Source organism: Phyllostomus hastatus, unplaced genomic scaffold (genome assembly GCF_019186645.2).
Source record: "Phyllostomus hastatus isolate PE091 unplaced genomic scaffold, TTU_PhHast_1.1 phas_scaffold_39, whole genome shotgun sequence".
NCBI classification, from domain to species: domain Eukaryota; kingdom Metazoa; phylum Chordata; class Mammalia; order Chiroptera; family Phyllostomidae; genus Phyllostomus; species Phyllostomus hastatus.
Genome location: NW_025334028.1, coordinates 6,115,111 through 6,142,700, shown reverse-complemented (window position 1 = coordinate 6,142,700; position 27,590 = coordinate 6,115,111). Strand labels below are relative to the sequence as shown.

Genomic DNA, 27,590 nt, shown 5'->3' with positions numbered 1-27,590 from the left:
AGCAAACTACAACTGTCACAGGTGTGCACAGGTGTGCACAGGTAACCAGGTTCTTAGTGATCGAGAACAAAGAATTGAACCGAACACACAAAGTTTATAGCATAAAGAAAGAGGGGAGGTTTATTAAGTGATAGTACATACCACAGGACACGGGAGTGAGCCAGCTCTGAGCAGAGGGGAAAAAAAAAGGGCATGTGGGCTGGGGGATTCTATTCTTATAGAGGCAGAAGCCCCCCTGCTAGTCTTTGGCGGGCTTTTTCCTGCGCAGGTACAAGGAGTTGGATTTCAAAGCTACTGCGCATGCGTGGTTTCCCATGACTTTCTTGATTGGCTACTGGAGAAGGGAGTCCCACAATGTTATTTCATTATAATGATATTATAATGAATCAGGGGTAGCGCGCAGGCGCATTCTATGATTCAGAGTTGTCCCAGAAAACAGGAACAACCCGTCTTAGGGGGTCTTTGTCATGTATAGGTGTTTTCTACCTCAGCCCTGCGGGGCCTCGGGAGCTTCCTTCCTGACTACCTCCTGCCTCACAACCAAAGACATTGAAATTGAGAACAAACTGACAGTAACCAGAGGAAAGGTTGGAGGGGATAATGGGGGGAAAAGTAAGAGGGGTTTCAGGAACTACAAAGGACATATGGACAAGACCAAGGATGGTGGGGCCAGGGGAGGGAGGTGGGGATGGCTGGGGTGGGGTGGAGTGGTTGAGGGACAATGCAGATAACTGTACTTGAACAATAATTAAAAAAAAAAAGAGAACAGTAAAAAAAAAAGAAACAAGACAACTGAACACATAATCTTAGATTTTCTTTGACTATAAACATTATTATTGAGACAACAGGGAATATCTGAGTAAGATCTGAGATAAAATATTAATAAATCATTTTAATCTTGATTTTGATAATTATACTCTAGTTTTATAATTCCTTTTTCTTAGGAAATGCATGCTAAAGTATTTAGGAGTAAGGAGGCATCATGTCTGCCTCTTACAAATTTATATATATATTACAGACCTACATTTATAGTTATCTGAAAAGAAAGAAGGAAGTATACAGCAAATATAGTAAAATGTTAACATTTGGGGAATGGTATGCAGGAATTCTACTATTCCTGTAAATTTCCATAAGTCTGAAAGTGACAATACAGAATACTTCTAAATGAAAAATAAATATTAAAAATAACTTTAAGAAATTATAACCCATGGAATAAAATAAACCATAAATCCATATTGATAAATAAATCCAAAGTTTAATGATGAGATATTTCCAGAGTCCTAAAGTATTTCCCTATAAAACAGTAATTGATTGTAAAGTAACAAGGTAACATTACAGAGGACAAAACTGGTAGATATTACCCTCAGGAATCAATATTAACCTCACCAAGAATGGCACAAATCAAAGTTGGAGGTGACATCACAGGGTGCAATGAGAAAAGTACAGACCACTTCTGTAGGAGACCATTCTGCGTGGCATGGGCCCAGCTCCCACTTGGAGATGCACAGGACCCACGCCCAGGAATAGGTTCTCCCATGGGGAATCAGGCCTGCAATGTGCCTAGGCCAATTTGAGTCTTGCTCTTGCTAAAAACTCTCTCACCCTGAATTGAGGACATTTACTGCAAAGTAACTTCCTAAAATCCGTGCTAAACCTTCCAAGGATGAGTGTGGGTTCAACCACTTTTGCCTTTTCATTTGCAAATACTCTTCTGTGATGTGATTAGCAGCATTGGCTCCTTTGTTTTCTATAAAAGGTAACCACCTAAATCGAACCTGTGCATAGTAAAGGAGGACCATTGTGTAATGTGCCCAGAGAGAAATAAAAGCCTGTCATTGTAGAGGCCATGGCTTTTGCTCGCCTTAAGAGAAAAGCCATGCTGCCCCTTTTCCTCCACCAAACTCTGTAGTCCGTGTAAATGTCTCAGTTTATCCATAACCACGTGGACACTGCGGGCCAGTGTCTGCATCAACTTCTGTGATGCTCTTCCAAAAAACATATGATCTGAATTTTATCATAAGGAAGCATCAGAAAAATCCTAACTGCAAGACATTCTACATTACTGGAACTTACTCATAAGAAGATTCAAGGCCATGAAAGTCAAAGAAAAGCAAAGGAACTCTTCCAGAAGGAAGGAGACAAATAGACACAAATAATTGTAATCTATGGATCTGAACAGGATCTTTTTTCTGTAACAAATACTACAAACAAGTGGAAAAATTTGAAAAGAATATGAGGATTAAATAATACGATGTATTAGTGTTAATTTTTTTATTGGTAGACAAGTGGAATGTACTCACTGGTAGGAAATAAACACTAAATTTAGGAATCAGGGATAGTGGCATAATGTCAGCAATTACTCTCAAGTATTTCAGGGGAAAAGAGTTCTTTGTACTAAAACTTGGAACTTTCTCTAATTTTAAGACTGTTTCAATAAATAAATAAATAAAAATCAACAGAAAACCCTTAGGCAAACTTTTCTTTCCCCACGAGGAAAGATCTATGAATCAGTGCTTAAAATTACATGTGATCAGTGTAATGGCATTAAAGCAATTGTAATACCTCCAAAAATTGATGGTAGCCACACCAGCAGTTATCAAAACGATGTCTGTCTAAATTTTTAGGACATTTACAAAATCTGCCTAAAACTTAGACGCCAAGAAACACAGTTTAAAATACTACAAAATTTTCATCATATACATATATTTTTCATTAATAAAGACTTCATATATCATGAGTTTAATGGAAAACAATTAAGACATCATGTAAACAGTCTAGTAAATAAATTACTATTTTTCTCTCCAAAATCTTTGCACATTCATGTGATGTCTTCAAAAGTAGGTCTTGATATGAGATCTATAGTATTCAGATTCAAATTCAGCAGCATCTGAAAATAAAAAGAATTATATTCTTAATCTAAAATACAAATAAGTATTATGTGTTAAAAAGAATAAAAGCATCCATATATGACTATAACACACATACACAAGATTACTATGAAGTATAATTTGTCCATGTTTGCACACTGAATTAATTGCTATTGGGGGTAAGTATCAGAGCTTCTAGTTTTCTTGTTTTTTGTTCACTGATTCAACAACCATGCTCTACTGTTATATAAGCACTGGAGTTACAAGGTGAAGATGACACAGTTCACCCCTGAACAATCATGTACTATTAAGACAGATGAACAGGCACTTTCCACTCAGAGTAATATATACCACAACAAATATTAACAGGGCACTGTTAATATTGGAGCACAAAGAAGGAGCATCCCAGTTTTGCGTCAATATTGTCAGCCTTTTGGTGGAGATTGTATGTAAGTAGATACCCAAAGGATGAGGAAAGAGTATTCCAGATAGACAAATGAAGCAGGCCAAGGTGGGAGAGAACATCTGTGGAATTAGTAGTCTAGTTTGGCTAGATGCCAGAGCAAAGGGGCACAGCAGGGTACTAAGTAGCATCTAGAGATAAGTCTGAACTATTTGGCAGGAACTAAATAGATTTTGGTGTTTTTACTCCATGCAATGGAGTTTGGAGTTTTTCCTGAGGGTAAATGTAAACCAAAGTCAATGACTAGAGATTTAAATGTCACCCTTCAGTGACAGCCGTATGAACTATAATTGCTTGACTAAGTATTACTAGGTGAGTCTGGTTATTTGGCCTTATATCACTAGCAAAAACATGAGAAGTGGATGAGGCCCACTTTTCCGACAAGAGTTTCAGTGTACAGGTTGACAGTTCCATAGGCAGAGTAGAGGAAAGGAAGGAGATAGCCAGAAATGAAGAGATTCATAGACTTTTGGGATTTTAAAAAAGCTATGGAATATGATGAATAAATGCAAATAAGTGTATACTTATGAATGTTCATGCCTTCACATATTTTACTCACTATGTATAAGAAAATATTTAATGCAGTACATGTGATCTGGTACCCAAACATGGAAAAAAAATGTAATTTACCACTCACAGTTTCAGAAATCAATGTTATATAAACTTACTTAATATATTTGGCAACATACCTTTTTTTAGTTCTCTCGTTAGAGTTCTTTGAAACTCCTGCAGCATCTGAAATAGGTCAAATATTATTTGTAGTACTGAAGTTAAACAAGAAATATTATTATAGAATAATAAATAGCTTATAAAATGTGTCCTTTAAATAGTTGTAGAGACTAGACCTAATTTGGGGATTGTGTAAATAGAACAATCACATAAATAAAATCAATTCCTATTCATTTTCATTGTTAGTTAAGAGAACATATATATGTAATACTACTTAGATTAATCTAATGAAGAATTCAATTAATATCAGTGTATTGAATAAACATAACTTAGAAAAGTGATGTTTGATCCCATTGGTTCAAAGATGTTCATATAAGTCACATTTTACACTGAATGCATTACTCTGCAATTTTTAGAAAAACTGCCCTTTATAAAAGTTTAGTTTTTGTACTTTAATGGATTTTTCCTTAAAAGGAGCTTTCTATTCTTATACTTTTAGAAAATTAAAATCTTAACATATGTTCTATGTTATTAATCTTTCAACCTAAAATGATGAAAGTGGTATTATCATAAGGTCATGTGAAAATACTACTGAACAAAAAAAGTAAAACTATTTTTCTGTCTATATTATACCTGAAACATTTCTTTATTGATGTGGACAAAACAATTTCAGAGAATCTTTGATTTGAGAAACAAATAAAAAATAATATGTAATTCTTTAATTATAACTGTTTCCTTTCTAGAAATCAGGGCTAAATTTGGAAACATTCAACTAATTATTCAATATAATTATAGTCTACTTAATTATGAAATGTGTGGAGATATTTCAAATTATAATACAAGTGTCCTGATCTAGTGTATTCTTACTTAAACCTTTCTTATAAAAAAAAACCCTCACTAAACGCCCAAAACAGGGTTTTAAATAGTATACTGAACATAAAACACCATGGTGGTAATAATAATGTGATGTCCAATGCTTTTACAAATTTTAGGTATAAAGACAAATTTGTTGGCTACTATGTTCCCCAATATTTTCAGAGACTGTTTTCCATTAACATTGGTCTGAAAATAGCATGATGGACAGGCTTAGAAAATGAATAAAGTGACATTACTGGACAGACCTTGTGAAATAAATAACAGATGGAACAAAGAAGTATGTACTTTTTAAATGTGATACATTTTTTTACCATATTTCTAGAAAATCTGATAACAATTTGCATCTATACCAAAAATGCACAAAATTGTCCATTTTGCAAAAATCCTAACCAACACCAAAGATTTTTTAAAATTGTTTAGCAGTCGAACAGTTAATGCACTTCTAAAAGATATGTGAAGACTTGTTTTTTATGATAGGGATTATTCATTACTATATCTCAAAAATTAATGTCCCATTTATCATTTGAGCCCCTTATCAAAGTTAATACATAGAAAAAGTTAAGATCAACTGATTATACTTAAGTTCTCAGGCCCCATCTAGAATGAAATGATATATTTTAAGTCATAGGTTTCCTCTGTCTTGTTGATCAGTGTATCTCAAGTCCTAAAACAGTGCCTGGCATATAGCAAATGCTAATAAAAAAAGAATTCCATTAATCTATTAGGAAAGATGCTTCATGAAAAAGAAAGCATTTATTTTATGAGTCATCATCATAAGAATTAATAATAGTTCAGTAAACTTTTAAAGTGGGCCTCAACCAGAGAAGCCTAGTATACCTAACTAGAGATGAGTAAACTAAAGTCAGAACTGGGTAGCATGAAATAGTGTTAGAAACAGTGGTCTAGGATGTAACCAGAACCCAACACACAAACCACCTTTCATATGGACATAAGAAAATAAATGTATAGTATCCTAGTAGTGATTATACTTGCCTACCATAGGTACTTTCTCTCTTTCCCTCCCCCTTTCCTTTACACAGACACACACATACTTTCTCTCTGGATCTTTCCCTCTCTTTCCCTAACACAAGATGGTGATAGCTACTGGTGAACTCTTGGCTCACTTGCTGGAAACGTCTTTCTCTGAACAAGATAGACACCTTTCCCTTAACTGACTTATTAGGCACCTCAGTACAGTTATTTTGGAATGGTGATTCCTAACCCTAGTTTTGGAACAATTCCAGTGTATCTAGTTCAAATAACTCTCCAGAGCATAATAAAAAACTGAAAAGTAAACTCAGTTTCTATTAATTTTAATCTAAGTTAAAATTAACTATAAAACAAATGGACTGTAAAACAAAATCATACAAGTTAGGGCTTCATCACTGCAAAAACAAATGGGGATTTATGCAGCACTGGTAGGACCTCTTTTGGTTAAGCCTAATAAAGCAAGGACACTTGACTGTCCACAGGATGTTTAGCCTAAAAGAAAGCAGACTTAAAAGCTGACCCACGGCAGTCTTCAAATGTCTGAATGGCTACTATGAAGAAAAAAATTCAACACTATTTTGGTCAACTCCACTGAGAAATCAAAAGCAATGGCTGTGTATTATAGAGAGGCCATGAAACAATAGTGTGCTGCTTCCATTAATTCAACCAATGCGTCATGCATACCGCATCATTGCCCTAACTTCTAGTAGGAAAAACATGAAGTTTTAAAACATGAATTTAAATATCTGGATCATTACTAGTATTTACTTTTTTCCATTTGTTGGAAGATCTTTACAGTTTTCAGTGTAAAATAATGGCATTAAAAATAGGTTGCAAGTTTCTCATTACCATATTTTGCCACGTACAATGCACTCCCTTGTATAATGCACACCCACGTTTTTGTCCCAAACTTTCAAGAAAAAAATCTTTCATTTTAATTAATTATTTATTTATTTTTAGAGAGAGGGAAAGGGAGGGATAGAGGGAGACAAACACAGATGTGTGAGAGAAACATCAATCGGTTGCCTCTTGCATGCCCCCAAATGGAGTCTTGGCATGCAACCCAGGCATGTGCCCTGACTGGGAATTGAACTGGTGACCCTTTGGTTCACAGGCCAGCACTCAATCCACTGAGCCACACCAGCCAGGGACTCATTTTAATTTTTTAATTCAAATTTTTGTTTACTTATATCTAGAAACAAAACCAATTATCATATTCCAGGGTATTACTTTGTATACAGATATCATTTTCATTTTCTAGAGCTACACTTTTAATGCATAAGCATAAATAAATTAAAAACATTTGTATAGATATGGAATTAGTAATAACCATGTAAAATGCCCAACCTTATTTTTCCCTCAACAATTTGGGCAAAAACGTATGCATTATACATGGCAAAATGTGGTACTTTCAACTGAGGTAATATGGTAGATCATATACCAAAATTCATCTTAAGTTTGCCTTTAATCAAGCCTCAGTGATTTTAAGGGCAGTGCTATTTTTTTTTAAGATTTGCTGGGGGTCATGGCCTGCAACCCAGGCATGCGCCCCAAATGGGAATTGAACCTGCGATGCCTGGTTTGCAGCCCATGCTCAATACACTGAGCCACGCCAGCCAGGGTGGGCAGTGTTATTGATTCAACTCTACAAGGTAATTCAAGGATTTGAAAGTTAGCAAGAATTTCTGTGGTATGACTACGCCATAAACTAGACCATATTCCAGAGCATAACTGTCCACTACATTGTCCAATATGGTAGCCACTAATTACTGTACATGTGGCTATTACACATTGGAAATTGGAGAAGGTCAAGGACCTGAATTCTTAATTTTGTTTTATTTTAATTTATTTACAATTACATAGTCATGTGGGTAGTGGCTACCACAGTAGATAGCACAGTTCTAGAGATAAGTGACCAATATTGGCAAAAGAGAACCTTTCTAGAGAAAAGATCAGTCGTGAGATTGCAGCCTTGAGATGAGAAAGAATAGGCAGCTGTTTATAAGTAATTTCATTCAATCATTCCAGAAAAGTACCTACTCTAAAACCTGCTATAGCCAAAGTGTAAGCTATATTCTGTATATAAAAGGGCTCTCAAAAGAGAATGATTTACTCCTGCTTTCTTTAGATTTTTGCATTAAATTTCTTTTGTGTACTAAATGATATCCTTTCTTACAGCTCTAACTTAAAAATACAGGATGGTGAGGAGAAGGTGAGGGGGTACAGGTGTTACAGGGTGCAGCCAAGAGGGGGGACCCCAAATAGGCATTTGAAATGGGGTCCAGAACTTAAGGTGTCCAGGAGATTTTAAGATGTCTCCATCCCCCCCCACCCAGGGTGTGGGTTGGGGGAAGGGACAAATGGAGCAGGGCCATTGAGATCTGTTTTGCATAGCAACAGCCTTGCAGCTACTCTCTGGGGTGGTCATTTAACATATCTATAGTCTTTGGCTGGTCGCTTAGATATGTTAAATAGCTGTGATCATCTCTGAGCCAGGGGAATGGAAGTAACTTCCCCACCAACACGTGACTGGGGCAGATCCCCCCCAAGCTACAGCGCCTGCGTGGGAGCTCGGAGAAGATTGGCTCCAGGACATGGGGCCACACCTGCCCAGACTCAAGATGGCAGCCCAGTAAAGCTGGAAGGATACGAGTTCCGGCATGTGAAGCCGAGTGTGGGAGGAGTCGGAAATGAGGCTGCAGAGGAAGATTGGCCACGGGGATTTAAAATCCAGACTTGGCGGCCATTGAAAAGAGAACCACGCGGCTTTGGCAGAGTGGGGACTCTCCCCTTCCCGCAGCCCTGAGAGGAGAGAACCATGCAGCTTTAGCAGAATAGGGAGGACCTCAGCCATTGAGGGAGAACCGTGCTGCTTTAGGAGAGAGAACCACGCGGCCTTGACAGAGTAGAGACTCCCACAGCTTTAGGAGGGAGAACCGTGGTGCGTTAGGAAGGAGAGCCATGCACAGCCCTGAGGAGGAAAACCGTGCTGCTTTAGGAGAAAGAGAACCACGAGGCCTGGACAGAGTGGGGACCCCCACAGCTTTAGAAGGGGAACCACCACCTGGTTTTAGCAGAGATCCCGGTGACTCAGCCGAGGCTGCCGGGAACCCAGGGAGGTCTCCCAGTCGAGATGGAGGACTAACTAAGAACCAGAGGACTGTCTGAGCCATGGACTTCGTTTTCCTTTCCTGAGATACGGTACTCTGGACTGGGCAAAGGGGGAAGGAAGGAAGGACTGTGACTGTGTTTGTGGGTGTTTTAAGGGACTTTGGGATTTTTGATGAAGACATTAGGTCACTATTTGAAGTCTGTATAGCATTAAATAAACATTTCCTTTCCTTTTCACAAATCTCTGGCATTGAGAGACGTCTTTCCTAGGGCGGCGGACATAACGGACCCGGGGCCTTCTTTCAATAATAGTATATTGTCCCAGGCCCCCCTTGTTTGTTCTGTAACACAGGGACTGAGCAAAAAGGAAAGAGGACTCATGGACAATAGTGTAGTGATTACTGAGGGGAAGGTGTATAAGGGGACTAAATGGTAATGGAAAAAATACAATAATGGTTAAATCAAAATAAACAGGCAAAAGTAGGTTTACAGTTATTAAGTGTGCAAAACACAGTTAATAAAACCATTGTAATAATCATAACCTGCATGTCTGTTTCCATATGAACAACTGTAAACCTACTTTTACCCCTTCCTGTATATCTTTAGAGATTCATTAAGTATCTAATGGAATAGTAAGGAGGGACAGGTAGATTCTCATCTAATACACTCAACAGACAAGAGATATTGAAAAACCATCTTAGAGCTAGTATATACAACCATTGGAACTTCCAGCCAAGATGGAGGCATAGGTAGACTCACTGAGCCTCCTTGCACAACCAAAAGAAGGACAACAACAAATTTTAAAACAAAAAATAACCAGAACTGACAGAAAATCAAACTGTATGGAAGTCCGACAACCAAAGAGTTAAAGAAGACACTCATCCAGGCCAGTAGGAGGGGTTGAGATGGGCCAGTGGGTGGAGAGGACTCACACACGGCAAGGTGGCAGCTGGCACACCCAGCGAGGCAGCGGGTTGTAGAGCAGGCAGTCCCACATTCCTGCGCAGATAAACAAAGCCTCAAACCACTGATTGAAAACACCTGTGGGGGTTGAGGCTGCAGCAGGAAAAACTCCCAGCCTCACAGGAGAGTTGGCTGGAGACACCCATAGAGTCCTAGAACATACACAAGCCAACCCACCTGGGAATCAGCACCAGAAGAGTCCAATTGGCTGGTGGAAAGAGGGGGAAGTGACTGAAATCCTGCAGAGAGCTGAGCAAATGCCAATGTTTGCTCTCGGACCCCCTCCCCACAGACAGTGGCACAATGCAGCAATGTGGGTTGCTCCGCCCTGGTGAACTCCTAAGGCTCCACCCCGTCACTAGTAACAGGCTCATCAAGACAAAGAAAAAAAAAAATGGCCCAAACAGAAGAACATATCAAAACTCCAGAAAAAATACAACTAAGCAACGAAGAGGTAGCCAACCTATCAGACGCACAGTTCAAAACACTGGTAATCAGGATGCTCACAGAATTGGTTGAATTTGGTTGCAAATTAGGTGAACAAATGAAGGCCATGCTAGGTGAAATAAAGGAAAATGTCCCACCAATAGTGATGGGAAGGAAACTGGGACCGAAATCAACAGTGTGGACCAGAAGGAAAAAAGAAACATCCAACCAGAAAAAATGAAGAAAAAGAATTCAAAAAAATGAGGAGAGGCTTAGGAACCTCTAGGACATTTTTAAATGTTCCAACATCTGAATCATAGGGGTGCCAGAAGGTGAAGAGGAAGAGCAACAAGTGGAAAAGATATTTGAACAAATAATAAAGGAGAACTTCCCCAATTTGGCAAAGGAAATAAACTTACAGGAAGTTCAGGAAGCCCAGAGAGTCCTAAAGAAGTTGGACCCAAGGAGGAACACACCAAGGCACATCATAATTACATTACCCAAGGTAAAAATGAAAGAGAGAATCCTAGAAACAGCAAGAGATAAGGAGATAGTAACCTATGAAGGAGTTCCCATCAGACTGTCAGCTGATTTCTCAAAAGAGACCTTGCAGGCAAGAAGGGGCTGGAAAGAAGTATTCCAAGTCATGAAAGGCAAGGACCTACATCCAAGATTATTCCATCCAGCAAAGCTATCATTTAGAATGGAAAGTCAGATAAAGTGTTTCCCAGATAAGATCAAGTTAAAGGAGTTTATCATCACCAAGCCCATACAAATGAAATGTTAAAGGGACTTATCTAAGAAAAAGAAGATCCAAAGTATGAACAGTAAAATGACAACAAACTCCCAACTATCAATAACTGAACCTAAAATAAAAATAAACTAGACAAGCAAATAGAATAGGAACAGAATCACAGAAATGGAGATCACGTGGAGGGATATCAGTGGGGAGGGGGAAGAGGGAGAATGGGGGAAGATGTACAGAATAAGAAGCATAAATGGTAGGTACAAAACAGGGGGAGGTTAAGAATAGTATAGTAAATGTCCAATAACTTATATGTACGACCCAAGGACATGAACTAAGGGGGGAATGCTGGAGTGAATGGCAGTACTGGGTGGATGGGGATAATGGGCAGAAAAACAAATGGGACAATTGTTAACAGTATAATCAATAAAATGTACTTAAAAAATTTCTAGAAACCTGATTGACTATACAAATAGAGTTATATTTGGAAAACAGACATGCAAAAAACAAAAAAATCCAAAAGACTAAATCCAAAGCCAACATATTATTCTGGCTAATTTACTATAGAAAGTAAAACTATACAATCTAATTAATAGTGGGCCTTGGATGTAAGAGAATTTGAGAAACAATCATGTAGAAAAGCAGTCAAAATTAGTTAAAGGCTGTAGAATTTTAAATGTCATTTTGTTACTTAAATTATGCATAGTATTTTATAGGATTATAATAAAATAATACTAGTCTAGCAATTAAGGCCACTTAAAGGATTGGTAGTGATGTGTTAGAATTAACATACCAATTATGTACACCTTTTTTAAAAGTTTATATAGTTTCCTAAAAGTCTAAAAAATCTATTTGCTTCCTTCATAAATAGTACAAAAGCAACTTTAATCCAACCATTTTAGGAATTCTAGAATAGTAAAAATTTAACTTGCAACTAAAACAATTAATTCTCTGAAGGAGACAACTTACCTGTTTCTGACATGTAATAGATATGTCAAATGGCATATAAGACATTAACTTAACATTATGGAACTCTCTCTTTTCTTTCCCTCCCTCCCTCCCTTCCTTTCTTTATTTTTAGAGAGCAAGGAAGGGAGGGAGAAAGAAAGAGGGAGAAACATCGATGTGAAAGAGGAAACATGTTGCCTGTTGCACAAACCCTGACCAGGGATCAATCCTGCGACACAGGCATATGCTCTGATGGGGAATCAAACTGGTGACCTTTTGCTTTGTGGGACAAGACCCAACCAGCTGAGCCATACTAGTCAGGGTGAGAAACACTTACATTTTTAAGTCAGGTCCTGATATAAAAACTAAACAGTTTCTTTCTTCTTAAGAGCTTACAGTAGAGCAGGCTAACCATTTAGGTAAATAATCACATTTCACTGTAAAAGAGATGGAACAGAAATAGATTCAAGGAAGACCTCATACAATAAAAAACTGGTATATTAAAAGATTAAAAGGTTTCAAAAAACACAGTAGGGTAGGAGTGGAGAGAGTACAGTTTGGCTGTGAAAACACAAAGGGACAATAGAATTTGATGCATTTGATGTTCTAGGACTAGATAAGTGGTTCTGTTGTCAGTGGAAATCAGGCTCTTCCACAAGATCGCAAGGAAATTATTCCAAGAGCCTATGCACAGGGGATTGTGATGTGGCTTATTTGGTTGGAAACAGAACCTAGCTCCGGGGCTTCTAACTTCCCAACTCCACCAGTCCTGCCATGGAAAAAGTACAACCTTGTCCTCAGCAAGGCCAAAACAGAAGCCAGTGTCCAGAGTTTCTCCTTCATATTAAAGCTTAGTCCTTTAGAGTATACACAGCCTGCCATGGCCCCAGTAGCTGCTAAGCCCACATGGTCACATGTAACCTGAGAAGAGAATAGGAACCAACTAATACAAGTAACTAAGCCAAGAGTGACAGTGGGAGCAGGGTTGGGGGGAGGGCAGGAGTGAGTGCAAGCCAACACGAGAAGATGTTTCTTGGTTCTTCTGGGTTTGGCACAGACAGGTGCTTTTTCAAAATGACCAGTTTTCCAAGGTTTCACTGACTTTTGAAAGGTTCACACACCCTAGTTAGACTAATAGGTCTCTATGGTCAAGCACCCCCCTCTGTACCCTCCAAAATCTCCTACCAGAGAGAGTAAAGGAGGAGTGTTAATTCCCTTGGCAGAGCAATGCTGTAATCCCCTGGGGTGTGAAATTGTAGCTCCCTGGTTGAGCAAGCAGGCTTATGCTCTTCAGTTGGTTAAGCTCAATGTCTAATTCCCTTTGTTCTCCTCTACTATTAATAATTAGTAAACTACCAACAGTAACAGTTTTACATCTAGTATAGGGAGAGGAGAAAACAGTTGAGAAAAGAGAGACATTGGGACTCTTAGCAATGGTGACTCAGAGATTCTAAATTATTCAAATTTTCAAATTATATTTATAAGCAAATATCTACTGAGATGCTCACAGTCCATCATGAACACAAGTGTTTTCTTCTCACTTCAGTGTCCTCTATATACAGGAAGAAAGGAAGATTTCCCAGATAAGTATATGAGGAAGTGTAGGGAATAAAACTCAGATATTTAGAAAACTATTTTGTCAAAAGAACATAATGAAGACTTATAAAGTTCAGGCTTTAAGGGTTAATGAAGAGAATAATATATTTAAATGTATATCCTAAAACTTAGCAATGCATAAAGAATGAGACAATATATCTTTTAAAAGGATACTGAAGTAGTTAAGAAAAGAGCAATGAGGTCTAAAATTTGTCCTAAACACAGGAGAAAAAGAAAAACCATTGAGGATGACTTCCCAAGCATTAAGGATGACATGGAATACTCAGGCTAGCAATAAATTTTAGAAAGCTATTGCCTGACCATCATATGAAACATGACTAATAACCAAAAAGATAAGTGGGACTGAAGCAGGAGACAGCATAGGAAGAACTCTGAGACTGCAATACTGTCACTGACCAGCATTTATCACCCTGGTTGCCAGGAAACGCTTTTTACCAATTAGGTGGAATATATAGTAAACCGAGGCAGGGAGGAGGGAGACAAGTCTCACATGCTAACTCAGCAGTCCTAAGCCTGTTCTGATAATAGTGCCAGGTGTTTCAATATCACAAGAAACACTATACTAGCAAGAAGGAAGGAAAAGTCCTTGAAATTCTATGTAACATTTCCACTATCTGGGAAAGAAAGCCTTAATACTGTGCTTTCATCCCAAGGCCTGAATGTGGGAGAGGGTCCCCGGTGCCCAAAGAAAGAGCCCATAAATAACTTTGGAAATTGCTCTAATTTTAATTAACTGCCTCCTGTCACGTATTTGTTTTACAACAGGATGACCAAATGGAGTCTGGAGCAAGATAAGAATTCGGGCACACAGACCCTCATTCATCCCTAAATTTGGGTAGTCACATTTCCCCAGGAATGCTGGCACCACATTTACCCATTAATCAATATGTAACTTTTTCCCTCCTATCCCACCAACTATATAAGTCCTGAGAACAAAGGATTCACGCGTGCTCGCGCGCGCTCCCTCCCTCCCTCCCTCCCTCCCTCCCTCCCTCCCTCTCTCTGGGGCTCAGGGGGCTCTTGGCTCTCAGGCTACAGGGCCTCTGGCCACCTGGCCTCAGGCTGCCCAGGGGCTTGCCACCCTGGCCTTCAGCTACTCTTGCTTTTCTCACCTTGCTTTGCTCTGAAACTTTTCCTTTCACCCTCTACTCTACCCAGTCCTGTTCTCTTCCATGGAAGTGGACCACTAATAAACTGATTACATACTACTAGATTTGCTGATATGTAATTCTTTACATGTGTCAGCAAGAAGAACCAGGTCTCTCCCGTCAACAGGACTGAAAATCAAAGGACAGAGTCTAAAGAATGAGCCACCACAAGGACAGAACACAATTACATGAAAATGTAAAATTAAAGTTGGTTTACAGTTTTACAAAGTACAGCTTTGTAACTTAACCCTTAATATTCTTTGTAATTTAAAGGTCCCATGATAAATAAGACTAATATATACCTATTCATATAATACTGAAGGCAAATGTTTAAAACCCTGATAAAGCAACAATGAGTCTACTGAGCCAGAGGGGTCTCCGAGAAGGCCCATTTCCTGGAGCCCAGGCTCTGGCACCAGGGCAGCTGGGTAAAGAGCGACAGGAATGGCCTCCTGGTTCCCCTGCTCCCGCAGGCCTGAAGGCTCCCCAAAAGTGCCAAGGACAGGAGTGCTCATGGAGAGAGGGTTGTTTACCTGGGGCAGCAGCAAGAGGAAGGACCTGAAGGTGGCCCTGAAAGGCTTGAGGGAGAACAAGGGGCCGCCACCTCTTTGACCAACTGGGAGATGGAGATTACAATCCAGGATCCGCTGCAAACTGCAAGCAGCTAGTCAGGATGTCTGAAGCCCAGCAGGCTTAGAGTTCCCTGAGTGTCACCTTCTGCTCCACCTGCCTCCACCTGCCTCTCGGACTGACGGACTGACGGTGGTGACAAGGTGGAATGTCAGCCAAAGAGGAAAGGAGGAGTCTGCACACATTCCAGCCAACTGGGGGGGGGGGGGCAACCCCAGAAGGGACCAAAGGCCACGAATAGAGAGAGTGCGCTCACCAACACAGGTCAGAGGCTCTTGGTCTGTACAGGTGCAGGAATGCAAGGCTTGTGCCCTGCACCTGTGGCCTACATCTCAGTGACGGCACTGGGGGGACTGCAGCCTGGGGAGGGCGCTCTACAGTAGACCATGGGGCCCAGCAGCAGCTGCAGTCCTCCAGTGCTTGTCATGACTATCCCTCTTTTCCAGGGACAGCTCCCTTGATTACTGCTCAATAGTCACTAAGCGTGCACAATCACTGTTGAAATGGCGCGAGCAGAGAAGGGACTGTGGTGCCCTGGTCTCAGCCAGCTGCACTGGACTCAGCGTATAAGGACCGGCACTGGGAGAAAAGGCAAATCCAGTTGCAAATTTGCAGAACTGATTCCCTGTCAGCTCAGGCCTCCTGTGACTCAGTCTCCCTATCCACTGAAGGACTGGAATGATGATGACAATCCCAAAATGAAAGAAGATGCTCAGCGACAGGACCCTTTCTCCTTCCCTGAGCAGAGAGGCCAGGCTGGGAGGAAGATTCAGACCAGCAGTCAGGCCCCAAGCACCTCCCTCACTGGTCAGGCTCCACTTACCTCTTCCCTTCCTGGGGCTTTGCTGCCTTCCGCTGTCCTGCCTATTAAATTTCAGGATTCTTCCTCGGTCTGGTTCATCCCCAGCACCCTACCCCTCAAGACTTCTCTTTGTGCCACCCAATTTGCCAGCAGAAACACGACCCTCTTCACCTAATCTTAGGCCTTAACCCTACCCTGTAGGGTAGGAATCCTGAATTTGGAATCTGAAGACTCAGGTTCAAGTCCTTGCTCCACCACTCACTGTGTGACAATGAATACTTTTCTGGACTTCTGAACTTTTCTTCTTTTTCAGAAAACAGATCACAAAGAAAACCTGTGTGAGGTTCAAGTGAGATAATGGAAAAACAATGTAAAAAGGAATAAGCAAGAAGGTTAAAAAAGAAAAAAGGAAAAAACAGGGAAGGAGGAAGGAAGAAAGAGTTCAGTTACAGATGTGGTCCCAGTTAAAGAATCCCTGTAAGGATGCTCGAGCTCATTGCTATCCTCAGTCTTTCCACCATCCCGACAAAATAATGCACTACATACCCCAAAATAATTCTACACAACAGAGTAAGACAAACAGATGTTTAACAGAGATAATCTAGAGTACATAAATTTTCTGTGAATTATGGACCCAAAATCCTAAGTATATTACACTAAGAACTTTAAATACATCTTCCTAATATGCAGTTCAATTAACTGCCTTAAAGATCAAAGTAAACCATTCCAAAATATTTTGATTGTGAAATATCAAAATATTTTCTAATTGTGAAATAGGAATACCATCACATCATAAGCAATACATAACCATCTCTTTAAAAATAAAGTGTTAAAAATGTAATGAATAAGGCAAATAAAAATAATTTGTGTTCCAACACATGCAGATATTTAGAGCATGTATTTTTTCTGAAATTAAGAAAAAATAATAAAGAACAAAAATATTAAGTTTGCTAATATGCGGATCTCAATGTTCCTCTTGAAATGGAATACCTGTTTCCTGTGGTTTTTAATCTATGGAAATCCAATGCAAACATATATGCCAAGGTTACTATTTCCTACAGAGCATGAACCAATAAAAATAGGTAATACTTATCTCCGATCTTCATTAGACAGAAAAATACTTAACATTAGGCAATAGTACTCAAATCCAACTTTTAATAAATTTCAGATTCTGTATAAAATTTCCAAGTTGCTTTGAAAACATGTTTTGGAATGTGAGAACTTAACGAGAAAAATAGCATCCTCGTAGTAAAAATTTTGGCAAGCTTTCACATTAAAAGTTATTTTTAGCCTTGGCTGATGTGGCACAGTGGGTTGAGTGTCAGCCTGCAAACCAAAGGGTCATGGGTTTGATTCCTGGTCAGGGCACATGCCTGGGTTATAGGCCAGATCCCCAATTGGGGGCATGCAAGAGGCAACCACCAACACATCGATGTTTCTCTCTCTCTCTTTCTCCCGCCCTTCCCATTTCTCTAAAAATAAATAAAATCTTAAAAAAAAAGGTAAAACTCTGACCCTGACAAGGTAGCTCAGTTGGTTCGATCATCATCATGATATGCCAAGGTTCTGGGTTTGATCCCCAATCCAGGCACATACAAGAATCAGCCAATGAATGTATAAGTAGACAAATCAATGTTTGTTTCTTTCTCTTTCTCTCTTCCTCTCTCCCTAAAATCAATATTAAAAAAAGTAAAACCCTGACTAAGTGATAACTTAGTTTACAACAACACATACAATGTATCAATATCAATGCCCTGGCTTTGATACTGGACTATAATTAGGTGAAGATGTAACCACTGGAAGAAATTGGGTACAAGCATTGAGAACACAAGCAAAATCACCTTTATAACTACTGTAATTTGTGCTATAGTAAATATCCACCAAATAAGCTTTCTATTGCCTAAATTTTCATCTCTGACAGCATATACCAGACAATTTACCAGAGGGGACTAATTTCTAGCCTCAGGTGTCACAGTTCAATTTTATATAAGTAAAATTTCCTTCATTTGTAAAACAAGGATTTATCTGTTCTATCTATCTTACAAGATCAGAATGAGGATCAAATGAAACTTCATTTTCATAGCATTCTTTAACATTACAAATACAAAGTATATTTCATTTTATTCAAAAACTTGTTATTAGATTAACTATCCATAAGGCTACATGGTACACATACCACAGTCTATTACCCAACATAGAAAGATTCAAACATATTAAATTATACTTAAAAAGCTATAAAAAACCAATTATCTTCAAATGGTCAATTGAACAATTCCTTCAAATGTTAATTATAGTAATCTTTGTTTGAAAATTAGATAAAAATATATTTCTAAATTTCTATATGGCTAAATGACAAAACAAGATAAAAACTTTCACTGTACAGCTAAAAACTTTAAAATCTTTAGAAACAATGGTAACCAAACCACCACCAGCAGTTTTCCTTTGTACTCAAAATGTATCCGAATGATAACCAAAGAGCTATGCAAATTCACTAAAGTCCCACAAATCAGAGAACCAATAAAGAATATTTTTAATTACCTGACTAAGCTAAACTCTCTCTCTTAAAAAGATGTTTCTAACAAGTATTCCAAATATGTCTTGTAAGTTTCTTACAGTTAATTCTGAGAGGGGAGATGAAAAAAATAAATAAGCTTCAAGAAGCTGAAGTTTTGTGGAACAGCTTTATAGAATCCCTGTAAACATACCCTTCATTCCTAAACTCATTTGTACTATTATCATCATTCTTAAATTTAAAGTTACTTGGTAAAATAATCATTAGAGCTACTCCTCAAAAATAATCAAAAACAAAAAAAAACATTTAAACCATATAGTTTTATTAATTCAATAAAAGTACAAACTCGTCCTATATTATGTGTTCACTCTTCTGAGGTTTGGATGTCGGCTGCACCTTTAAAAACATGTCTCAGTTATAAAAAACAAATCTAATAATTGTACCTTAAGATTCTGGCTTCTGGTTATTTTTAAACAAAAGACTGTATGATTTGCAGAGAGATCACAGAATATAGAAAAATAATTTATTTCTCCTTAAATTACAATAGATAACCTACCTTCCCTTTAATAAATCCTAAAGGAGCCCTGGCTGGTGTGGCTCAGTGAATTGAGAGCCTGCCTGAGAACTGAGAGGTCACTGGTTCAATTCCCATTCAGGGCACATACCTGGATTGCAGGCCAGGTCCCAGTTGGGGGTATGCAAGAGGCAACCTATGCAAGAGGCAACCGATTGATGTATCTCCCACACATCGATATTTCTCTCCCTCTTTTGCCCTCTCTTCCCCTCTCTCTAAAAAAATAAATAAATAAAAATCTTAAAAAATATCCTAAAGGATAAAATGTCTAGCTTTCTGGGAATGACAATCCTTCTCATTTTCCACTAACTTTTTATTGTAAACCTTAAAGTCCTTTTTGTACATTTCTTCCAAACTGCCACTTTTCAAGGAAATCCAAGGTGCCATGAAAAAAATCTTGTAATTACTGGAAAAAAACAAACTTATCATACAAGTTTTACATTTGTTTAACTTGTTTTGTAAAATGCCAATTACAAATCATAGCACATAAGCTCTTAAATTAGACATTTTACCAAAGTTATTAGATTTTTAAAAAATTCTAAGATAATAACAAATTGGAGATTAGTTCAATAAATAAAATAGTAACCTATTCTTACATTGTTACTTATGCATGCTGAGAGTATAGATAATCCAGGTTGCTTGCATCTGCCTTTGGATAATGGCTTTGACTTTATATATGTGAATGTTTATGTATATTGTGATTCATATTTAAAGATAAAAATCTAAAGAAATATAAATGCCTGTAATAAAATTAGACATACTCACTTTTAAAAGCTTAGTTTCAAACACATTTAGCAATAAAAGATAACACCTAGAGTCCAAGTATAATTGCTAAATATCTAAGTATTACATGAGGAAAGAATTACTACTTTATATCTTAAAAAAAAAGAATTAACATCAAAGATGCACTTTGAACTCCAGAATGGAGATCTCCTATTTTATGCTAGTCATTTTCCTACAAAGTGTAAAGAGATATGGCAGCCAGGTATATTAGAGATTGTACAAATAGGAGTGGAGTTACAATATTAGTTACCAGGCTTCACAGGAAGACAGACAAGCAGCTAAAATGTTAGAAGGTGAGAGACCTAACTCAGAAGATGACTGACTGGATCAGAAAAATAAGAAGTTTTTTATAAATGGAGCTAAGGAAACATAAGCAAGGAAAATAAAAAGGAAACTAAAAGCCAACAAGAGGTATCTGCAGTTCACACAGGAAGTAAAATTAAAATCAAAATGAAGAAAACAGGAGTATAGAAAAAGTAAGCAGCAACACCACAAACTCTCAAGAGTTAAAGCCTTTAAGAATAGTTTCAAGGGCAGGATCACATCTTATTTTTACTTCCAGGAATATCACCCCATTGTTGGCAAACAGTGGCTTAATGTTCCTGAGATTATTTCACCTATAAAGAATGTATCAGGCACAATTTGCTATACGTGTACATCAAGTTCCCCAGAGCACCTAAACTGACCTCTTCCTGAATCTGAGGATAGATGATACATTAACCAGATCATAATCACTGAATGCAAGCCTAAGATACTTATCTATAAGGAGATGATGTGTCACATTGTATTTTGTCACAATCACCATATTTTAAACATAAAGCACAGTACAGTACAAATAATACATGCCTTCCAAGAGTTTCAGTTTGAAATGAAAACTGCTATAGAAGAGTAACTGATAACATATCATTCTGACATACACAACGCTTTGGAAAATTAACTCACAAAACTGAAAGTATTAATAGTGTAAGTAATTTTGCCATAAAAGAACTTCTAATACTTTAATAGCCAAACCCACCTTCTATTACTTTCAAACAAAAGTCTGGTTTATCCACATAGGTAGTACAAAACTATTGCTATATTCAAGAGAACTATATTTTCTATTGCATCTCAATGAAATCTCCTAACTATTAATTTCCTCAACTCAGTAATTATGTACAGAGAAGACCAATGTTTCTCAATATTTAATCATATTGAGTAAAATTGATTTCTATCCTAGCAGGCAAAAAAAAGAACCAGAAGATACAGAATATTTTATAAAAGTAAGCAAAGTATTAATAAACTATTTGACAATGAGATGCAGAAAGCCACGTGGTACTCTACTGGGTTTCCTTAGAAGCTTATAAAAAGCACAGTGTTATATGTTTATAACAAACATATCTATTACATAATATAAGATCTTATAATGGGGAAAATATAGATGTCTTAACTATCTTAGTGAAATTGTTTTGTTCTTCAATGCATGCTCTAGACAGGCAATCTAATATTTTGGTAAATTTGGGAAAATTAAGTCTGAAAAGTTATTGAGTTTATTTTATTTTTTTAATCTCCTACCACAGACAGCTGGAGGCAAGATAACTGAAGGATACCAACATTATACAAAAGAAATAAGGCTAACTTTTAAAAAACTGAATATTTGAATGAACACAGGATAAAAGACACACTAATAAGATCCAGAAATATACGGAAAAGTTCCTTTCCTTGAAAAATGTCCTGCATTTTTCTCACTGTTAATAAATAAATGCATTCTCTTATTATCACCTGCTGGAGTCCATTTTTAGATGCTCGGGTCAGGGTCAGCATATTATTTCTACAGTAACTTGTTCAGGAACCAAATAAATTGATAAAATTTTCATAATATAACCATATGACAATGACCACAAGCCAGATATATTATTGCCACCTATTATTTTATAGAGAGCAATTGTTAAAAATAAATATACGTGAAAGTTCCAACAACAAAGCTACTCAACACCAGTCCTCTCTCTAACTGAAGATACATATTTGTGGCCTTACTGACCTTTGTGCTTTCACCAGATTTGTTTCAGGATTATCAGATTTCCACAACATTTTATTTGGTGGTGAAGGATCTGTGGTGTCTCACATTTTTTCATGTCTGTGATCACTGCTACTGGGGTGAGTCTTTGATGAATACTAAAGAACCTATAAAAACACCAACCCTCTCAAAAAACAGAAAAAAAATTCAAACTTTAAGTGTAGTTTCCTAAATTCATTTTAGCATAAAACTTGGTGTTTTAACTTCATTAAGTTTTACGAATTTATCTCAATAAAATTAAAATTTCCATGTTCAGTAATGCCTTTAAATTATTCAGACAAACCTAAATTCATACAAGCCTAAAAGTTCATACAAATCATAATACTTTATGTTAAAAGAAAAAAAACCCTCCAGGCCATAATCTTCAAAATACATAAAATCAAATACATTGGCATATTAATTCTTCAATAAATTTTTCTGCAGATTAAAAAGTTTAATCTTAAAAAAACAACCTGAGTTCTATTGTACTCTATTTCTGGTCTACAACTGATGCAAAGATACAAATATAATAGGCCTAAGCATGTTCCTGCAAACCTACAAAAAAAAAGAATCAGTTTCTCCAATTCTCTGACTCAAAAAAAAGCAGTTTAAACCTACCTTACCTACTCTGAGAGATGTGGGAAAAAATTTAAAAGTATAAAAAAAGATGGCTGATATTTCTTCTTTTCTTAAAGATGTTATTTATTTTTGGAGAGGAAGGGAGGAAAAAGAGAGAAACATCCATGTGAGAGAAACATTGGTAGGCTGCCTCTTGTACGTGCCCCAACCAGGACTGAACTCACGTGCCCTGACAGTGTCCTGACCTGGACACAGCCAACAACCTTTGTCTTTGAGAGACAACACCCAGGCGACCAAGCCACACTGGTTGGAGCTGCTGGCTGACATTTCTAGCACAACATAATGAAACTTAATGGAACACCCTCACAATAATGATTAAGTTTTATCCTAACACATATTGAAAACAACCATGATAGACCAGTCCTATATATGTGTAATTCATTATGTGTTAGAGAGGCAGATTCCATAGGGTTTAATCTGATATCCTAATGTCATGGACAATGGTTTACACATCAGGAGACCTAGGGTTAACTTGAGCTGTAACTCATGCCAGCCAGTTAACAGAATTATCAGTTTAGAAACCTGCTCTCCTATCTGTGAAGTGATTAGATATAAAAATATTTACTTCTAGTGTCATCTGATAGTTAACAGCCCTTTATGAGATCCCGCCCCGAAAACAGGTGCCACCTGTACAATAATTTTTAAAAAACTTTACATGCAGCAACTTAAGTAACAAAAAGGGACCAGCATATCTAGAACCACTAACATTAGAATGAGTTATCCAAGTATCCAAAGATTTCATTTCCTACAAAATCAAAAGCACTATCTCTCACTAGAGTAAGGCAACTATTTGCACCCACTCCCTCCCCCAAAGAAAACTAAATCGGGAAGAGACAGTGGTTTACAACACACTTAGAGTTGTAAATCAGCTAGTCATTTCTTCCCAGGCCTTTCATTTAATTTTAATACCTTAACATTAACTTTTATTTCCCCAATACAATAAATACATGTTTTTCAGAAAACACCTATCACTTTACCCCATCGACTCTTTCACACTCATAATCAAGTCAGGTTCTTTCTGGCTGAGAATGATTCTTTCCTTAAAAAACTGAATTTCCTCCACTCACCCGTCAAAATCAGTCATTAAACCTATTGGGTTTAGTGAAGAAATAGACCCAAATATAGAATTCTAAGGGGACCACAGGTGCTAGTTTAGGATCTGTTGCACCGAAGCGCCGGTGGCGACGTGTGAGGGCGGCGCCCGAACACCAGATCCTCCCTTCTTCCTCAGTCCCCGCATCCATCCCTCTAACCCGGCTGCGCTTGGTACCTGGTAAGACTGCAAGTCCTTTCTCTGGTCGTGACAGCTGAAAAACAGGAAGCGAGACGGCGACACGAAACACCTTGAGGGGAAGGAAGAAAACGCTCCGCAGCACCCCTCCCGCGGGAGACCCACCAGGCGAACCGGCGGTGAGAGGCACACGCACACTCGCCGCGTTTACACGCTGCGACCCGGTCCTGCGCGCCCTCAACGCTAGCCGCTGCCTCGCTCGCTCGCGCTCCGCCCTGCCGAAGCCGCAGCTGGGTTAAGAAGAGAAATGGCGGCTTCGCCAGCAGCGGATTAAGACCATCAGGGACCCCCCACCCCCACCCCGCTGCTGCCCTCGCCGCTGCCACCCCCCACCCAGCCCGAAAGGAAAAGCCAATTTACCCATCGTGGAGTCTGTGCTGTTTCCTGGCATATATTAACCCTCGGTGCACGACCTGCCAGTGTCTGTCAGGGACCGGAAGGCGCAGCCGCGAGAAGCAGGCGGGCGGTAGCACTGGCACCAGGGTCCGGCGCGCCCTCTGCGACTCCCTCCGTTACTGGCGCTGGTGCCGCCCCCCCCCGCCCCCACCCCCCGCCACCTCCCTCGGTCCACAGCCCGCAGTGAGGCACCACCAACACCGCGGAGCGGCCAACCTGGGGGAGGCGGCGCAACAAGGCGCGTTCCCTTTCAGCCCAGCGGAGAGCGGCGACTGCCTCCAGGGTTTTCTCCTCCAGCTCGGTCGCCTCCCGCCGTCCTCACTCACAGGCGCCGCTTGGCCTTTTTCTTCCCCAATCGCCACCGCTGCGGCTCCACCAACTTCCTCGCGGCAACTCCGAAGCTGTGGCCTTGGGCAAACCTCAAGAGTTTGCACCACGCCCCTCCTCTGCCACCCTCGGCCCTCCCCTTCCCCGCGTAACTCCCGCACGCTGCCTACAGCAAACCTCGGTGCTCCCTCAGCTTTTCCTCTTCCTCTGGAGACCTGGCTCCCTCCATCGAGACCTGTCAGTTCTTTCCGTTCGCGGCTGCTTTTCATCACGCTCAGGTGGCCACTGCAGTCTCTGGTTAAGGAGACTCTGGCCTGGGGCCGGGGTGCGCGGGGAGGAAGCGCCTGGGGCTGGCGGTGGGACTCCAGAGAAGCCCTCTGGGACTAACAAGGAAGGCTGAGGCTACCGCGCCTGCTCTGAGATTAGAACTGAGGCAGGGAGGATGCCCTGGCGGAGCGCTGGGACACTTTATTCAGACAGTGGGGATCTGAGAAGACGGTAGGTTATGTGCCCTAAAAACCATCTTAACATCTCATCTCAAGCATACCTTTTTATAAAGACAAGAAAACTGTAGGTAAGGGATTTGGAAAAAGGTTAATTAGATAAAGGTTGCAGTCTAAGGCAAGTTTCTTAGTATTTCTTTACCTACTGATCAACAGTTCTGTGTCTGCATCTCAGACGTTTCCTCCCTGGAACACTGGCTCACATACCTTCCCCATAGCTTACCATCTGCTTGCAGACCCCTTGGAGCACAAAGGTTGAGTTTCTTGTCTCGCTGGTTGACCTCCTAGAGTCATATAGGTCACGTATTACAGTCCTTGGAACAATACCTTTCCACCTGTAATAATCACTTAAGCCTATCAACTATAACTAAATCTAAAATCTTTATCTTGTGAGTTCCTCTATCAGAGCTAATTGTATGTTGTGCTCTGTTGTGATCTGAAGCCCTCCACCAGGTGTCTTGGTTCTAGGGCTTCTTGGGACAAACTGCAGGGCAGACCAGCGTCACACCTTACCTGTGACTGGCCTTAGTCTACCTGTTAGGAGCTACAAAGCAAATCACAGTTGGAAGTTGACTGTGCTGGGCCTAGATCTATTTGTGGGTGGGATCAAGCTGTGAGTCAACTATGGTTTCCAGCTGTACCAGGTCTGGGGTAGGTCAGCATGAAAAACCCAAGGTACTCTGAGACCTCCCATCACCTGACAGCTGACCACAAGGCTCAGACACTAAAAGAGCCTCAGACAGTACTAGAGTTTTGTGAGGGAGATTCTCAGAGAGTAACCAGGGTCTGGCAAATGGTGTTCACTAGGTTAATACAGGTTCAAACTCAGTTTCAGTGCTGGGTCTGAAGCCACTCTGGGTACACAATGACAAGCTGCCACCGTTCTGAAACTTGCAGACCCAAGTGGTGGCACAGGGGTCTCAGGATTTCGACAGGGTGGAGCAAGTAGAGTTCATAAGGCTAATGCAAACTAAGATTTGGCTGTGTGAAAGGGGGGGAGGGGAGAACTAGATGAAAGAAGGTGAAGGGATTAGTCAAAGAACATACATACAGGACCCACAGATACAGACAACAGTGTGATGGCCAGAGGGAAAGGAGGGGTAGGGGCTGGGTGGAGGTGAGCAAAGTGGGGCAAAATGGGGACATGTATAATAGTGTCAACAATAAAAATAAAGAAAAATAAACTATAGAAAAAATTTGGCTGTATGGAATGAGGTCTCAACCCAGGAATGATGGTGCCCATGAGCCATGTGGGAGCATGGCCCTCCCCTTAAAGCCATGCAACTCAGATTCACCCACTGAGCTTGATTGGAATAACTCTTTTTTAAAAAGTTTTTCTTTTTAGACAGACTGCAGTGCAAGCCCAGGCTGTTACTATTGAGGGAGCCTCGGGTGGTGTGCAAATTGGGTAGGATGGGGCTTTAGGGAGACGTCAGGGTGGAGCTCGTGTAGTATGCCAGGCTAATGGCTGTGTGGTAGAAAGGGCTCCATATAGGAAAGTTGGCACTTGTCCACTGTGCAGGAAGTCAGCCCTCACCCTGAAGCTGCACAACTCAGTTTTTCCCTACCTGTCTTTGGCACCCCCTGAACTTGACAAGAACTCTGACTCTAGTCATGTTTTAGTTTGGTAGGGTAGAGCTAGTGTACCTTGCTAGGCTAATGCCTGTCTGGGGAAAAAGCCTAACCTAAAAAAAATGGTGTCACCTTGGCCAAGTGGCTCAGTTGCCTGGAGCATCATCCTGTCACTGAAAGGTTGCAGGTTTGATTCCTGGTCAGGGCAAATACTTAGGTTAATGTTTCTCATTCACATTGACATATCTCTCTCTCCCCACTCCCCACCCTTCTTCTCTCTCTAAAAGCAACAAACATCCTCAGGTAAGGATTAAAAAAAATGTTTAAAAGAAAAAAAAAACATAGTGTCTGTGGGGCCATGGGGGAGGAGGACTCAACACAGGGAAGTTAGAGACTGTTCCATCAGCCCTTGCCCCAAAGCCACACCACTCACTTTCTTCCTGTATGTCTCTGGCTCCCACAAGCCATCGTCTCTTGCCCGAGGTAAGTACCTGCAAGCATTTGTTTCTTGGCCTTTTAAGAAGATGCCTGGGTTTCCAACAGCCTTCCTTCTCACCTGGATGGATGAAATCTCTGATTCTCACAACCTCATATTATATGGATTCCTCTCCCAAGCACTGGTGCTTTGGGCTGGGAAGCCCAGTGTGCAGCTGAGACTCCTTGCTTTTAAGGGGAGACATCTGCTACTGATATATTCCTACAGATT

The 27,590-nt window shown here is 39.7% G+C and overlaps 1 protein-coding gene across 7 annotated transcripts; it reads right to left on the bottom strand.

Moving 5' to 3' along the window:
• Positions 1-2,723: 2,723 nt before the first annotated feature.
• Positions 2,724-25,568, bottom strand: LOC123806845. Of its 7 annotated transcripts, none has more exons than XR_006783534.1 (5): positions 24,699-25,568; positions 24,066-24,301; positions 22,142-22,303; positions 4,020-4,065; positions 2,724-2,887 (listed from the first exon to the last, which is right to left on the bottom strand). XR_006783534.1 is itself a non-coding variant. In XM_045820255.1 (4 exons), the coding sequence occupies exons 1-4, from the start codon at positions 25,076-25,078 to the stop codon at positions 2,878-2,880; spliced, it is 672 nt and encodes a 223-aa protein (XP_045676211.1). In that variant the 5' UTR covers positions 25,079-25,568; the 3' UTR covers positions 2,724-2,877. The 7 variants fall into 7 exon arrangements, 2 of the variants coding, with proteins under 2 accessions (XP_045676211.1, XP_045676212.1); XR_006783536.1 differs by having other exon boundaries at positions 22,142-22,284; XR_006783535.1 differs by lacking the exon at positions 22,142-22,303 and adding an exon at positions 12,396-12,495.
• Between the last annotated feature and the right edge of the window lie 2,022 nt (positions 25,569-27,590).

What these genes read in the sequence shown, in the direction of transcription:
- LOC123806845 (XM_045820255.1), bottom strand. Translation starts at nt 25,078, where the DNA reads ATGAAAAGCAGCCGCGAACGGAAAGAACTGACAGGTCTCGATGGAGGG. An exon ending in TGTTGCGCCGCCTCCCCCAG is followed by an intron (nt 24,302 to 24,698) that starts GTTGGCCGCTCC and finishes CGGCTTCGGCAG; the next exon opens with GGCGGAGCGCGAGCGAGCGA. An exon ending in AGGACTTGCAGTCTTACCAG is followed by an intron (nt 4,066 to 24,065) that starts GTACCAAGCGCA and finishes GACCTATTTCAG; the next exon opens with ATGCTGCAGGAGTTTCAAAG.